This window comes from Stegostoma tigrinum, chromosome 2 (genome assembly GCF_030684315.1).
Source record: "Stegostoma tigrinum isolate sSteTig4 chromosome 2, sSteTig4.hap1, whole genome shotgun sequence".
NCBI lineage: Eukaryota > Metazoa > Chordata > Chondrichthyes > Orectolobiformes > Stegostomatidae > Stegostoma > Stegostoma tigrinum.
This window is the reverse complement of record NC_081355.1, coordinates 69,161,865-69,175,906: the sequence shown is the minus strand read 5'-3', so window position 1 is coordinate 69,175,906 and position 14,042 is coordinate 69,161,865. Positions and strand designations below refer to the sequence as shown.

Genomic DNA, 14,042 nt, shown 5'->3' with positions numbered 1-14,042 from the left:
TATAGCTCATCAAGTATTACTTGTGAACACTGTTCACAAAACCATTTTTTATATGTGTCCGTGGGATGTGGCCATTACAGAGTGATCATTTATTGCTCATGCCTAATTAACCTAGTTAAGGTCTTGGTGAACTGCCTTTTCAAGCCACTACAGTTCTTGGGGTGTAAAGGCACCCACAGTTCTGTTCAGAGAGAAGGGTTCCAAGATTTTCACCCAGCTAGAATAAAAGAATGGCAATATTGTTCCAAGTCAAGATACAGTATGGCTTGGAGGGGAATTTGCTGATTTTGGTGCTTCTTTTCATCTGCTGCCATAATTATTCTAGGCAGTAGAGGCTGGACGATTTGGAAGGTGCTGTTGAATGAGCCTGGATAACCTATGACTGCATTGCTTATTTTCATCACTGCCAAAAAGGGATTCTATAGGTTCTTCTTCTTTTGAGATCATGTAATAAGCTGTAGGACAAACAGAAGATTAAAAGTAGGGGATGGATTGATATCAGCATTTGACCATCCTGAAAGACAATATGCAACAAGCGATAGTGAAGGCACCACAGAAAGAGTTAAATAGGAATCAAACAAAAATTGCTGGTGAAACTCAGCAGGTCTAGCAACAATTATGGAGCTAGAAACAGAGTTAGCATTTCAAATCCAGTGACCATTCTTCAGAAGCACTGGACTGATAATGTTTCTTTCTGCTGTCAGACCTGCTGAGTTTCTGCAACAATTTGTTTTTGCTTCAGATTTCCAGCATCTGCAGTTCTTTGTTTTAGTTTCAAGTTAAATTGGAATAGTTATTTGACCACATAAATGTTTTCAAGGTATCTACAGCTTGCTTTAGAAAATGAATTGTGAAACCCATATATGAAAGGTATGGTAAATTTCAGGCATAGTTCAATGAAAAGGAGTAAATTATTTAATCCAATGTAACAAATCTAATTTACCACCTGTAAGGTGCAGCAAAAAATAATCAACTGAAAATGTTATTTAATTAATTTCATAATTTATTTGCATTGTTTTGATTCAAGTAAGAGGTTCTTTCTTACCTATGTGAAATGAAAGGGGAAATTGGCAATATATGGTACAGTAGACGATAGTTATTATCTTGGCCTATCAATTTAGCAATCATGACTATGGCAGACTGTGAAGTTGCATTTAATTCTTTTATTGATATCAAGAAGATATAACCCTGAAAACAACTAGATTGCATTAAAATTTAAAAAAAGGTTCACTGTTGTTTCCTGATGAACTTGTCAATCATATTTGCACTGACCTACATGAGAATGCAGTACACCTTGGGGTTGCAGTTGATTGATTTGGCAAGTTACTCTGTTATACAAATAATCAACTTAAGAGGACCCACGACCTTTGCAGGACAAATAAAAACAGGCAATAAATGTCGTCTTGCAAATATGTTATCCACGTTAAACAAATAATTGAACATAAACAGTGTTTATTTTAAAGCTTATTAATGAGAAAAGTAATGTGGAAGCCACCAACAGATTAACACTGACATACAGTTGAACGTGTTTACTTAACAAGTATGATCTAAAAATCAATGTCATTTTTGCAAGTGTTAGGTATGGTATATGTTCACACTGTAACAAGAGCTTTCCATTTTTAGCTGATAAATAAACTAATTAAAATTAAGAATTAAAATTAAGAAGATTGTTGATTCAATTGATTTTCTACTGATAACCTTGAGGATAATTCAAACAATTATCACAATTAATTTTCTAAATCACACTGAGGTCTTATAGCACTAGGATAACAGTGGTGCCTCTGAGCCAGAAGCTTTGGGCTCAAGTTCCACTCCATGACTTGATTGACAGTGAAGGTATATTTATATTCATAGAATCACTACCGTGTGGAAACAGGCCAATAAGTCCACACTGCCCCACCAAGGAGCATCCCAATCTGACTCATTCCCCTCCTCCAGCATTTCGCCCTGTCTAGCCCACCTAACCTAAACATCCCTGGATTGCTGTGGGCAATTTATCATGGCCAATCCACCTAACCTGCACATCTTTGGACTGCGGGAGGAAACCGGAACACGTGGAGGAAACCCACAAAGACACAGGGAGAATGTGCTAACTCCACACAGACAGTCACCCGAGGGTGGAATTGAACCCAGGTCCCGAGCGCTATGAAGCTGCAGTGCTAACCACTGAGCTACTGTGCTACTCTATTACTATGGAAGGTGCATTCATTATATGGGCAAATAGATTGACTATTAATTGTAAGTCCTTTTAACATATGGAAATAACAGACTGTGAAAGTGGAAGAAATTCATGGTCATCCTTCTGATCGAAATAAATCAGAAACTTAACCATGACTATTCACAATATAACAAAGTGTGGGGCTGGATGAACACAGCAGGCCAGGAAGCATCTTAGGAGCACAAAAGTTGACATTTTGGGCCTAGACCCTTCATCAGAAAAGGGGGATGGGGAGAGGATTCTGAAATAAATAGGGAGAGAGGGGGAGGCGGATCTTCAGTCCACCTCCCCCTCTCCCTATTTATTTCAGAATCCTCCCCCCATCCCCCTTCTCTGATGAAGGGTCTAGGCATGAAACGTCAGCTGTCGTGTTCCTAAGATGTAGCTTGGCCTGCTGTGTTCATCCAGCTTCACACTTTGTTATCTTGGATTCTCCAGCATCTGCAGTTCCCATTATCTCTGACTATTCACAGTTCTATGCTACAACAACTATGTAAAAATAGATTCTGTTTCATTAGCACTGATACCGTGGTGGAAAGAGGGCTGATGGGCTCAGTTTGATGAGCAATAGGTGTGAACAAGATTGGTGTCAACAGCACGAGCTTTGTTCTTCTCTTCAGTTGGAGTTAGATTCATGACCTGACGCTGCTCTATCAGGAGTGGATGCTGTGGAGCTGTGGGCTGAATCTGCCTTTGAGCAGAGAACACAAAAAGAAGGCTGAAAGGAAAATAAGACCAATAATTATGGAACATGCTGGAAATAACGGGTACAGCAACATCAATTAGAAAATAAACAATCAAGGGACAAATTGCCAAAATCAAGAGGCTGTGGGGTTACCAAAATGCTAAAAATGACTCTGGCAATAGCTGAGATAACAAGGTTTAGAGCTGGATGAACACAGCAGGCAAAGCAGCAACAGAGGAGCAGGAAGGCTGACGTTTCGAGTCTGGGCCCTTTTTCAGAAATGCAGAAGAATCTGAAGACGGGTCTAGGCCCGAAATGTCAAGCTTTCCTGCTCCTCTGATGCTGCTTTGCCTGCTGTGTTCATCCAGCTCTAAACCTTGTTATCTCAGATTCTCCAGCATCAGCAGTTCCCACTATCTCTGGCAATAGCTGATCTGCCATACAGTTTGCTGAATTTTCCACAAGCGTCATAGTAAGACACTGAAACATGTTCCAATTCACTACTGGAAGCTTTCTTCAATAATTAAAAGCACAAATCCTGTTTGGAAATGGCATTGACTGCTGTCTCAACATGCTTATTTTACAACAAGATGAAGATGGATGATGTGGCTCCCTCTTCTTAGCCATCTTTTGATTGGTTGCAACAGACATCAACACTTTGGGAAAAAGAATACAGGCATGGGCTATTTTCTAAATGGTGAGAAAATTCGTAAAGCAGAAGTACAAAGGGATCTGGGAGTGTTGGTCCAGGATTCTCTAAAGGTTAACTTGCAGGTAGAGTCTGTGATTAAAAAAGTGAATGCAATATTGTTGTTTATCTCAAGAGGGTTGGAATATAAAAGCAGCGATGTGCTTCTGAGGCTTTATAAGGCTCTCGTTTCGCCCCATTTAGAATACTGTGTCCAATTTTGGGCCCCACACCTCAGGAAGGACATACTGGCACTGGAGTGTGTCCAGCAGAGATTCACACGGATGTTCCCTGGAATGGTAGGTTTAATGTACAATGAATGGCTAAGGATCCTGAGATTGTATTCCTTGTAGTTTTGACGGTTGAGGAGAGATCTAATAGAAACTTACAAGATAATTTATGGCTTAGAAAGGGTGGGCGCTGGGAAGTTGTTTCCGTTAGGCGAGGAGACTAGGACCCATGGGCACAGCCTTAGAATTAGAGGGGGTAAATTTAAAACGGAAATGAGGAGACCTATTTCTTCAGCTAGAGTGTGGTGGGCCTGTGGAATTCATTGCCACAGAGTGCAGTGGAGGCCGTGACATTAAACGTCTTTAAGGCAGAGATTGATAAATTCTTGCTCTCACAAGAAATTAAGGGCTACGGGGAGAGTGCAGGGAAGTGGAGTTGAAATGCCCATCAGCCATGATTAAATGGCAGAGTGGACCCGATGGGCTGAATGGCCTTACTTCCACTCCTATGTCTTATGGTCTTATAGATAAATAGATAAAGGTGAAAGGATTGATTGTAATATTTTGTTGAGTGAAAGAAAGAGAACTTTTCAATCTACTAACTCAAATAAAAATAATATAATGTGACATCTAACATACACACACAAACACAGAAATTAAGTTTGAAAAGAAGAGCAGGTTTTGTACAGAAGTTGAGTAAATGCAGTACCATTTTCATTTTTTAGAGTCCTTGAGGTGTTAAATTTCAACATGAGATTTCAATTGTTTAATGGCTCACTGATATCCTCAACAACCACAATGTTTGTAGATATCTTTGAGTTCTTTGTGAAGGTATTATCCAATTTTCTTGTAAGCTGGTGAGAGGAGACAGTGATACAGAGAGAGAGAGACTTCCAGTACCTGTCACAAACTCATTGTTCCTTCTCTCTATTTTACTGCTCAAATGCCGCTACTGAAATACAGTTTGTTTTTATATTCCCATGTTTGACTACATTTTTTTCCCAAATTGGCTATCTGTCAGGCAAACCTTTCAACCTCCATTAAATTAAATTATCATACACGTGTGAATGGAAGCAGGATATGTGGACTTCACGACTTCATGATTCAATTGTTTGGTTTAAAGAAAAAAGGAAAGTTCTGTGCAAATCTTGTTTATTCCACATTGGTCTTCTAGATTTGCTGCATTCTGTCAGACAATCACAGCAGTCACTTGAAGTTTGTATTTTTTTCTTTTACAGATATCATCTTTAACCATTAAAGATTTTGGGTAGAAAAATGAAATGTTGGGTGTTAAAATTTGATCATCATATTTACAACCAGCATAATGTAAATGAATGAAATCCAATTTCTCTTTCTCTCTGACATGCCTACACAGATATTGCAAATATTTTAACAGACACTGTACTTTAAAATAATGCATTGTGTGAAGCTTTAATTCTATATAAATGCAAATCCTGTTTCAAGTGGCAGAGATACTCAACAGGAATTCCTCAGAAATCAGCCCAATTGTAGGCTTCATTTTTAAAACAAAAGAAAACACAAATGATGGTCTCACAATGCAGTGCAAGTGCACAATGAAAAGGTGCACTGGCAGCACTTTAATGAGTAAGACTGAAATACATCATTTCCAAGCATCATTTTCATATTTACTATTGTGTGGAATTATGGAGGAAATACATAATTAATTTACAGAATGAATATATTGCCTTGAACAGATGATACAATTTGGAGTTCCATTGTGTAGAATCTTTTTTGATGTTATATCATCGCAAAAAATAAAACAAACAAAATTCAAAGATTTTAAGACTTTGTACCCTGGGAGAATTTCCTTGCAATAATTCAAAACTCTAACTATACCTATTATCTGGTAGGTAATTAAATGTTGTATCATCTGGTGATAAATATAGTATGCATCTAGAAGTAAGATTTAAACTTGCTCCTTAACCATTTCCTACCTTCACTGGACCACCAGAAGTTCTGATCTTCTTTTGCTCTTTTTTTTAAAAATGAGGTAGGAGATGGCTCAGTACCTCAGCATCAGAGATCTGGGTTCAATTCCTTGGGCGACCGTCTGTGTGGAATTTGCCTGTTCTCCCCACGTCTGTGTGGGTTTCCATCAGGTGGCTCCACCTTCCTCTCACAGTTCAAAGATGTGCAAGTCAGGTGGATTGGCCATGCTATATTGCGCTGTAGTGTCCAGGGATGTGCAGGCTAGGTGGATTAGCCATGGAAAATGTGGTGTTACAGGGATAGGGTACGTATCTGGGTCTTGGTGGGATACTCCTCAGAAGGCCAGTACAGACTCAATGGGCCAAATGACTTCTTGGCACACTGTAACGATTCTGTGAATGCCAAGGGCTGCCTCGTGCCTGTTCTGCTATTCATTAAAATGGTTGAACTTCTACATTAGCTTTATTTTCCTGTCCTGTTTCCATATCTCTTTATCTAAAACTTTTCTTCCTGATCAAGTAAAACAATTACTTGAAAATACTTGCTACTCTTAATTGCTTACATTCTCTATGTTTATCTACTATTCCTATAGCATAACTTTCTATGGGATAGTATGTCTTTTGTTAAATTAATTATGAGACAAACTGAGTTCTAAGGTAATTTTTTATAGCACTCAGGTGTACTGGCAGCACTTTCATGAGTAAAACCAAAATACATAATTTCCAAGCATTATTTTCAGATACAACTACTGTGTGGAATTGTGGAGGAAAAACTTAATTAGTTTACAGAATGAATGTATTGCTATGAACAGATGATACAATTTGGAATTCCATTTTGTAGAATCTTTATTGATGTTATATCATGGCAAAACACATTTGTTTTGCAAGCTCCAAAGGGTTAGACTCCGATAATTATTCTTTTGCTGTTGTTTCATGTACATTTTGGAGCAATCTAGCTATAGAACGCTAATGGGGATCCTGGGAGTTATTCATTCAGTTTTAAAGGGCAGTTGGCACTGCAAAAAATACGCTACCATAATTACATCAGTTGTAATATGCAACTACCTATTTTGTTGCAAAGTCTCTCATCTTGATATATAGTTTTAAAGTTTTTCACAAATCAAATGCTAAATATTGGAAAGTATGAATTGCTAAATGAAACGGCCAGGGTCCGCCTAATTCAAATTCTACAATCCTGGTAGTCACAGGGCAGATGACAAAATAGAGTGACAGTTACATAACAGCAATCATCTATCAGTCTGCAACAGACAAGCCCTTTACAAGGTTATGTACAGAAACGAAAGCAAAATATTGTAGTGATGGTTTTTGCATGGCTAATGTTGTATTGCACACATGAAACCAAAATATGCATGTGCATGTTGGGGTGTGGGCTGCTGGAGTCTGAGAATAACAAGATGTAGAGCTGGATGAACACAGCACTCCGAATAGGATCAGAGGAGCCGGAAAGCTGACGTTTCGGGTTTGGACCCTTGTTTCAGAAGCTTTCCCGCTCCTTTAATGCTGTCTATACGGAAACGTTAACTTTCTCTCTCCGGCATCGTCTGTGTTTGTTTCAGATTTCCAGCATCTGCGGTGTTTTGCATTCAATTTGAAATTCATTTGTCTAGGTGTTTTTTGTAGGACAGGATTGTGTCTCTCTTAGTTTATAACACAATAGTTTAGCATTCCATTCTCATAAGGAGGTCATGAGGTGTTGAATATCTGACTGACTTTTGAGAAGTTTTTTGAAGTTGCTGCTTAACTCAGCAGCAAAACTAACAGCGAATTTTTGTGGGGACTTCTTAAAGTGTTTTTAAGAACAGTTACTAAATATATAAATGGATGAGTAATAAATTTAGTTTTTACTCGGCTTGTGACAAATCAGTTGAGCAATGAAGAAACTGTCGCTTCTTAGAAATCGTTCCCTTATAATGTGACTTATCAGAGAAAGCTTTTCCCTCCAGGGTACAGGTTGTAAAATAGCTCTTGTTGGAAACTGCATTCGAAATGTGCAAGTTATAATTCTGCACTGATGTTTAGATCTGGCTAAATCTAATTGGTATGGTTATATGGGCACAAAGACAGCTCGAAACAGTTGCATGTAAATAAAAGCTGTCGTACGTGTTGCCTTCAACTTAGAGTCGCCGGAGAGACTTGTTTATTGTGATTATATGTTCGCTGCTGAAACAAGTTCTCGTCTGATGAACAAATGCATCACTGCCTCTTGCTTTTTGTCTATTTCCAGATCTTTGCAGCAGCTCAATCTGTAGGCTGCTTTACGCCAGCACTCCGTGCAGTCACAGTCCCTATTCCACTCAACAAATGAAATCTTCTGAAGCTTAAGGTGCGTGTTGGAGAGGAGAAACCCCAACGCGGAGAGATTAGTTCGTTCGGGCGCGGATCTGAGATGCCAAAGAAATGAGTGTGAAGACGACCATGACTAACCAGGAGAAGTGGGTCACTCTGAGCCCTGCAGAATTCTCTCAGCTACAGAAGTACACCCAATGTAAGTCTTAAAGAACGTGACAAGCCATTCCGTTTTAATAATACCGTTGCTTCAGATGCTCATACTGAATAAACGTATCGTAGGTTGGTCGCACAATGACAGATTCAAATACTAAAAGCGCATTCGGGATTAACAGTATAGGTGAGAACAGCATATTATAAACACAAGCGTTACTTAAGGTCTGCACTTATTATGTTTCTATTTAGGCAACGTTGCAGATTACATTGAAAATCAACCGAGAGTTGTATTTGTTTGTAAATTATGCGCTGCTAGCTTCTTTGTTGACATGATGAGCAAAGTGTTTGTTTTTGCATTGTGAATGGAGTCAGACTTTTACTTTTACTCGGCTGCTTCTCAAACAGAACCTTTATTTCCATCTTATTTCCCGGCTGCGAGCACCTGCTTGCTCGAAGTGAATGTTGTTCAGTGCTCTGGTCCTCTGACTTTGCGTCATGTGCTTTGCACCCGCAGCACACAACCCCCACCTCAGTTCACTGATGGGGCGATGTTCAATCCAGAAGGACCCACGTTCTTACATTTTTCCCAGGAACCAAGATCATTGTTCATTTTTCCAAGTCGATCCAGACGCCGGACACTAGTGTATCTGTTAACCCTAACTTGCTTTAGCATCAGTAGCGCAATGGGGTCTTGGTTTGTGTTATGTAATGTTATGCTGCATTGCAATGGATTAGTTCTTTAAAGCGCAATTGCCCGGACATCCGGCAGCCCATTATTATCCCCCGAGATAATGAGGAAGAAAAAACAAGTGGCATTGCATTTTATATTTTTATTTATCTCTATCCATTTTTAGTACGTTTTAGTTTTGGAAAAATCTTTCAGTATTCCACTGAATTATTCATTTTGAAAGGGTAGTCGATTTCTGTGACTTGCAATCGTGTGCATTAGCACACTTCGCCATTCCCATTTTTAATATTTTTAAGTATAGTCTACTCCGCCAGTCAAACAGAATTGTGAATGTAATAGTGAATCAGCTGTCGGTGCTTTCCAGATTGACAATTGTGAATACATTAATCAATGAAAGAATCAATTCTTAGCGGGTTCACACCAAATTAGACCTGTCAGAAACATCTTGTTGAAACTTTTGTAATGAAATTGCAACAGTTTTAATTGTTGCTGAAGAAAAGCCTGAACTCCAATGGTTTCCACTTCCCCCATGATTGTTTCAAAGGAAACGTGTTTGATTGGCAGTAGCCCTAAAAATGATAGTAGGGAGTAATGGGTGTGTACTTGGAAGGAATTGAAGAGTGACCTTAAACAATGATCTGCTATGGGTCTCTCAACTATTCATTAACAGTTATTAATGTAGTTAGCACTATGGAGGACCATACCTGCATGTTTGTTAATGATACCAAGGATTTAATAATATTGTTAGTGCAGGTGGGAATATCAAAGTACAAAAAGACTAAGTGAGTGGGCATATGTTTTCTGTGTAGATTGGGGTGAAGGCCACTTTATTTTGGACAAATAAGACCCTGTGTATTTTTAATGGTGAAAAGCTAAGAATGGCAGGGGTGGGGGTGGGGGGGGGGAGGTTTAGAAAGATTCAGCATTCCATGTCGAGATTTCTACTTGTTATTTATAGTCAAGTTAATTACACATCTGTTGCATTCACACTTAGGATTTTTCTGGAAAGAACCCTTGGAAACATAATGTATGAAGAAGATCAGGCTATTCCTATCAAAGCATGTCAATAACCAAAGGTGACCACAACTTCCAGTGGTTATACATCATTGAAGAAAGTCTCATCATCATTGCTTCATATATTGAGGAACAAATGAATTTGCAAAAATTCTGTCATTGCTGTGACATGTTCACCCGAACAGCATAACGAGTACTCTTCCCCGAAATAAATTGCTGGGCCAGGGAGTGCAGAGGTGCCAATATTTGTATTTTGTTTTGCTGTGTGTAATGTAAGTACAACGGTGGAACAATTTAACGGTGGAGCAATTTCTCTACTTGCTATTGATGTATTTTTAGATGCCACCCTTACCAGCATGTGGTATTCTGAATTAAATCGTTTCCTGCTGTCAAAGTGCCTTTTCTCTGTGCTGAGTTTTGGACCTGTATAATTATCAGTGGTTGAGGATGGCCCACTGCTGAGGTTAAACAGAAGAAGCATTTGTCTTACGTAAGGCAGTCTATGTGCAATAACAATAGTTACAATTTTCATTAATGTGGTGGACACAATTACTAAGGACTGTTGGGAGTTGCTTCCATTGGGTTTTTGTGTAGAATCTGACCATCTTCACCCAATGATTGTGTGCCATTTCCTGATTGAATGGAGCTGAATGTATTCTGAACATTATAGCTCCTTTCAAAATTGTTAAGGCACAGAAGGAGGCCATTTGGCCCATTATGCCCACATTGGTTCTTCAAATGGGTAACATTACCTAGTGCAAATCTTTCTGTCAACTATAAATTACTCCAATCCAAATGATCATCCAATGTGATCAGAGATAATGGGAACTGCAGATGCTGGAGAATCGAAGATAACAAAGTGTGGGGCTGGATGAACAGAGCAGGCCAAGCAGCATTTTAGGAGCACAAAAACTGACGTTTCAGGCCTAGACCCTTCATCAGAAAAGGGGGATGGGGAGACGATTCTGAAATAAATAGGGAGAGAGGGGGAGGCGGACTGAAGGTGGATAGAGGAGAAGATAGGTGTAGAGGAGAGTATGGGTGGGGAGGTAGGGAGGGGATAAGTCAGTCCGGGGAGGATTGACAGGTCAAGGGGGTGGGATGAAGTTAGTAGTTAGGAAATGGAGGGCTTGAGGTGGGAGGAGAGGATAGGTGAGAGGAAGAACAGGTTAGGCAGGCGGGGATGAGCTGGGCTGATTTTGGGATGCAGTGAGGGGAGGGGAGATTTTGAAGCTTGTGAAATCCACATTGATACCATTGGGCTGCAGGGTTCCCAAGCGGAATATGAGTTGCTGTTTCTGCAACCTACGGGTGGCATCATTTTGGCACTGCAGGAGGCCCAGGATGGACATGTCGTCTAGTCTCTGCTTCAGTTTAGCCTAACTTCACCCCGCTTCCAGGCAGTGCTTTTTACACCATAACTTGCTGTGTGAAAAGCTTTTCCTTATGTTTCCCTTGCTTTTGTTTTATTCATTCACAGGGTGAGAGTGTTACTGGTTAGGCCAGCATTTATCGCCCACCCTCAATTACCCAGAGGGCAGTTGAGTGAAAGTGACATCACTGTGTGTCTGGAGTAATGTGCAAACCAGACCAGATAAGGTTGGCAGTTTCCTTCCCTACAGGACATTAGTGAGTCAGCTAAGTTTAGACGGACAATTGAGAGTGGACTCATGGTTACCATTATCATGTTAATTTCTGCCTGTTTTAATGTTAAACCTGGGTCCCCCAGAACATTGCCTTGGGTCTCTGGACTAACAGTCAAGTAATTATACCATTATGCCATTGCTTACCCCTGCATCACTTTTAAATCTGTTCCTTTGCATCATTTCACTTTTCTAAAGTGGAGACAAGTTCTCCTCAATTCCTGTGTTCTGTCCGCTCATGATTTTGGCAACTTCCATCAAATCTCCTCTCAACTGCTTCCTTTGCAAGGAGAACAGTTGTGGTGTTTTCAGTCTGCCCTCATAACTGAAGTTTCTCATTCCTGGAACCATTCTTGTCCATGACTTTATGCAACAGTTATTCTTACTGTTGTTCTAAACATATCCTTTGTACTCTCACTTATCATTTTGCTATATGTAGAGTGCAAGTGATGTTTTATGATTTCACCACAAATAACAGTTAGACATTTATGTACAGAGACCTTTAAATCTTTTTCACCTCCGCTGTTGCAGCTTTTTAGAAAAAAATGTCAGGATCTGTCTAATTTTGGGCAAAACTGAATAACTTCACACTTAACCTGTCCTCAAAGCCATCTGCCACAGCTTTGCACAACACTCAATCTTATCAATGTTCTCTTGTAATTTTATACTCCCATCTGCAAAATTTACAGTGCCACCAATTCTTGGTGTCATTGGCAAATGTGTATATTTGGTTTAGTCATTAATAAATTTAGTGAACAGTTGAGGTCCCAGGACCTTCTGCAAGGACTTACATGTAGCACCATTAGTCAAGACATTCCAATTCAAATACCTGTCATTGTTTCTACTCTTAGCTCCTGTAAATTCTTTGCAGTATCGATTAATGACCATTCAGCAGTCTGTACCATCATGTATTCAAGTGCAAAAACATAACAACTTGTAAACTGAGTGATCACCATTCCCTTAAAATGGAATGTGTGCATGGTATAACTACTGTAGTAGCTGATGCCACCTGCAGAACGTTTGAGTAATGCACCTGCAACATTATATTTCGTGGCCTATAAGGCAATACATATCAGAGTAAGAACTTTAAAATGGTTACATGAACAATACCTTAGTGATCCCCTTGTTCTAATTGTACAACAATTGTTGAATGAAAGTAGACATTATGATATTGATATCAATAGAATTTTTCAAGCATTAGACTGTTTTCTGAAAGACATTCCATTATAATACAAAATAGAATGCTGTTTAATGACAATGAAATACATTTTAGAACAGTGTCTGAAACTTTGAATATTCAGCTTCCAGCAAAAAAAACTGATACATTGTAGAAATGTCAACAAAGGAAAAATCAAAAAATTCCTACAATGAAGCCTAAATTGCAAAAAAAAAGAGCAATTCTGGACGTGCTTTCAAAGAAGAAAAAGGATCTATGACCTAGATCTGCAAAATCTGAGATGCAGGAATAACACAAATGCGAACATATCATTAATGTGGGTTGTGATTACAAAACAGGAACACAACAATAGAAGATCAATGAAGTTCTCATGAAGATGAGATTAGAAAATGAAAGTAATTTTTCATGTTGACATGCATACTTTATGAAAAGGATTATCAGGATAAATGAATAACATACATAATCAAATGCTTGAGGGAACATGCTTCAGATTAAAGTGGATACATTTCCAATGGTAAAAGTTTTGGCGAGGGTGTTGCATTGATATCATGGAAATCATGATTACCTTTATGGAGAAGTTGATGGAATTTAATCCAAAGAGGTTAAATGTGTTTGGATCTTGTTAATCGAGAAATCTTACCATGTTTTACGGGGACAAATGTCATGATAAGGTGAATGAATTGAAATATATATGCCCTTGAGTAGCTGCTTTTTGCTGTCTCTTTATAGTGTGAGGTCATCTTGGTGGCCTGGCTGTTTAATAAGGCTTTCTACAGCCTGAGGTTGTTGACTTGCTCACCAAGCAGGTTTGTTTTCCATCAGATGTTTTGTCACCATGCTAGGTAACATCATCAGCGAGCCCTCGATGAAGCGATATTGTTCTATTTCACTTGGAATTTATACTGTCTGTTCCATTATGGTGAGTAGTATCATTTCTGATTTTGCTCTGTGTGGGTTTATATATGGAGTCCAATTCGATATGTTCGTTGATTGCTTTACAGGTTGAGAACCATGCCTTTAGGAATTCCTGTGTGTGTTTATGTTTGGCTTGGGTGACTAAAGATATGTTGTCCCAGTTAAACTGATGGCCTTCATTGTCTGAGTGTACCGAAATTAACAAACTTTTGTTATGTTGTTTTGTTGCTAGCTAACGTTAGTGTATTCTGCTGGCTGGTTTCCTTCCTGTCTGTCTGATGTAATGCTTGTGGCATGTTGTGATTAAAGACCCCATTCCCACAACATGCAGATCCAACGGAGTTTGCAAAATACCATGCAACGACTGCCGCA

General features: G+C 39.2%; 1 protein-coding gene across 4 annotated transcripts in view; it reads left to right on the top strand.

Annotated features, from left to right (window-relative positions):
* The window catches only part of dgkb (diacylglycerol kinase, beta), a 752,355-nt gene that overhangs the window by 29,049 nt on the left and 709,264 nt on the right, over positions 1-14,042 (top strand). For 3 of the 4 annotated variants that reach the window (XM_048520589.2, XM_048520551.2, XM_048520580.2), the window contains exon 2: positions 8,016-8,276. In XM_048520589.2, the coding sequence (XP_048376546.1) occupies positions 8,189-8,276 (88 nt within the window). In that variant the 5' untranslated portion in view covers positions 8,016-8,188. Of the gene's footprint in view, positions 1-7,202; positions 7,251-8,015; positions 8,277-14,042 lie in introns of those variants that run through there. The other variant, XM_048520559.2, reaches the window with a different exon arrangement.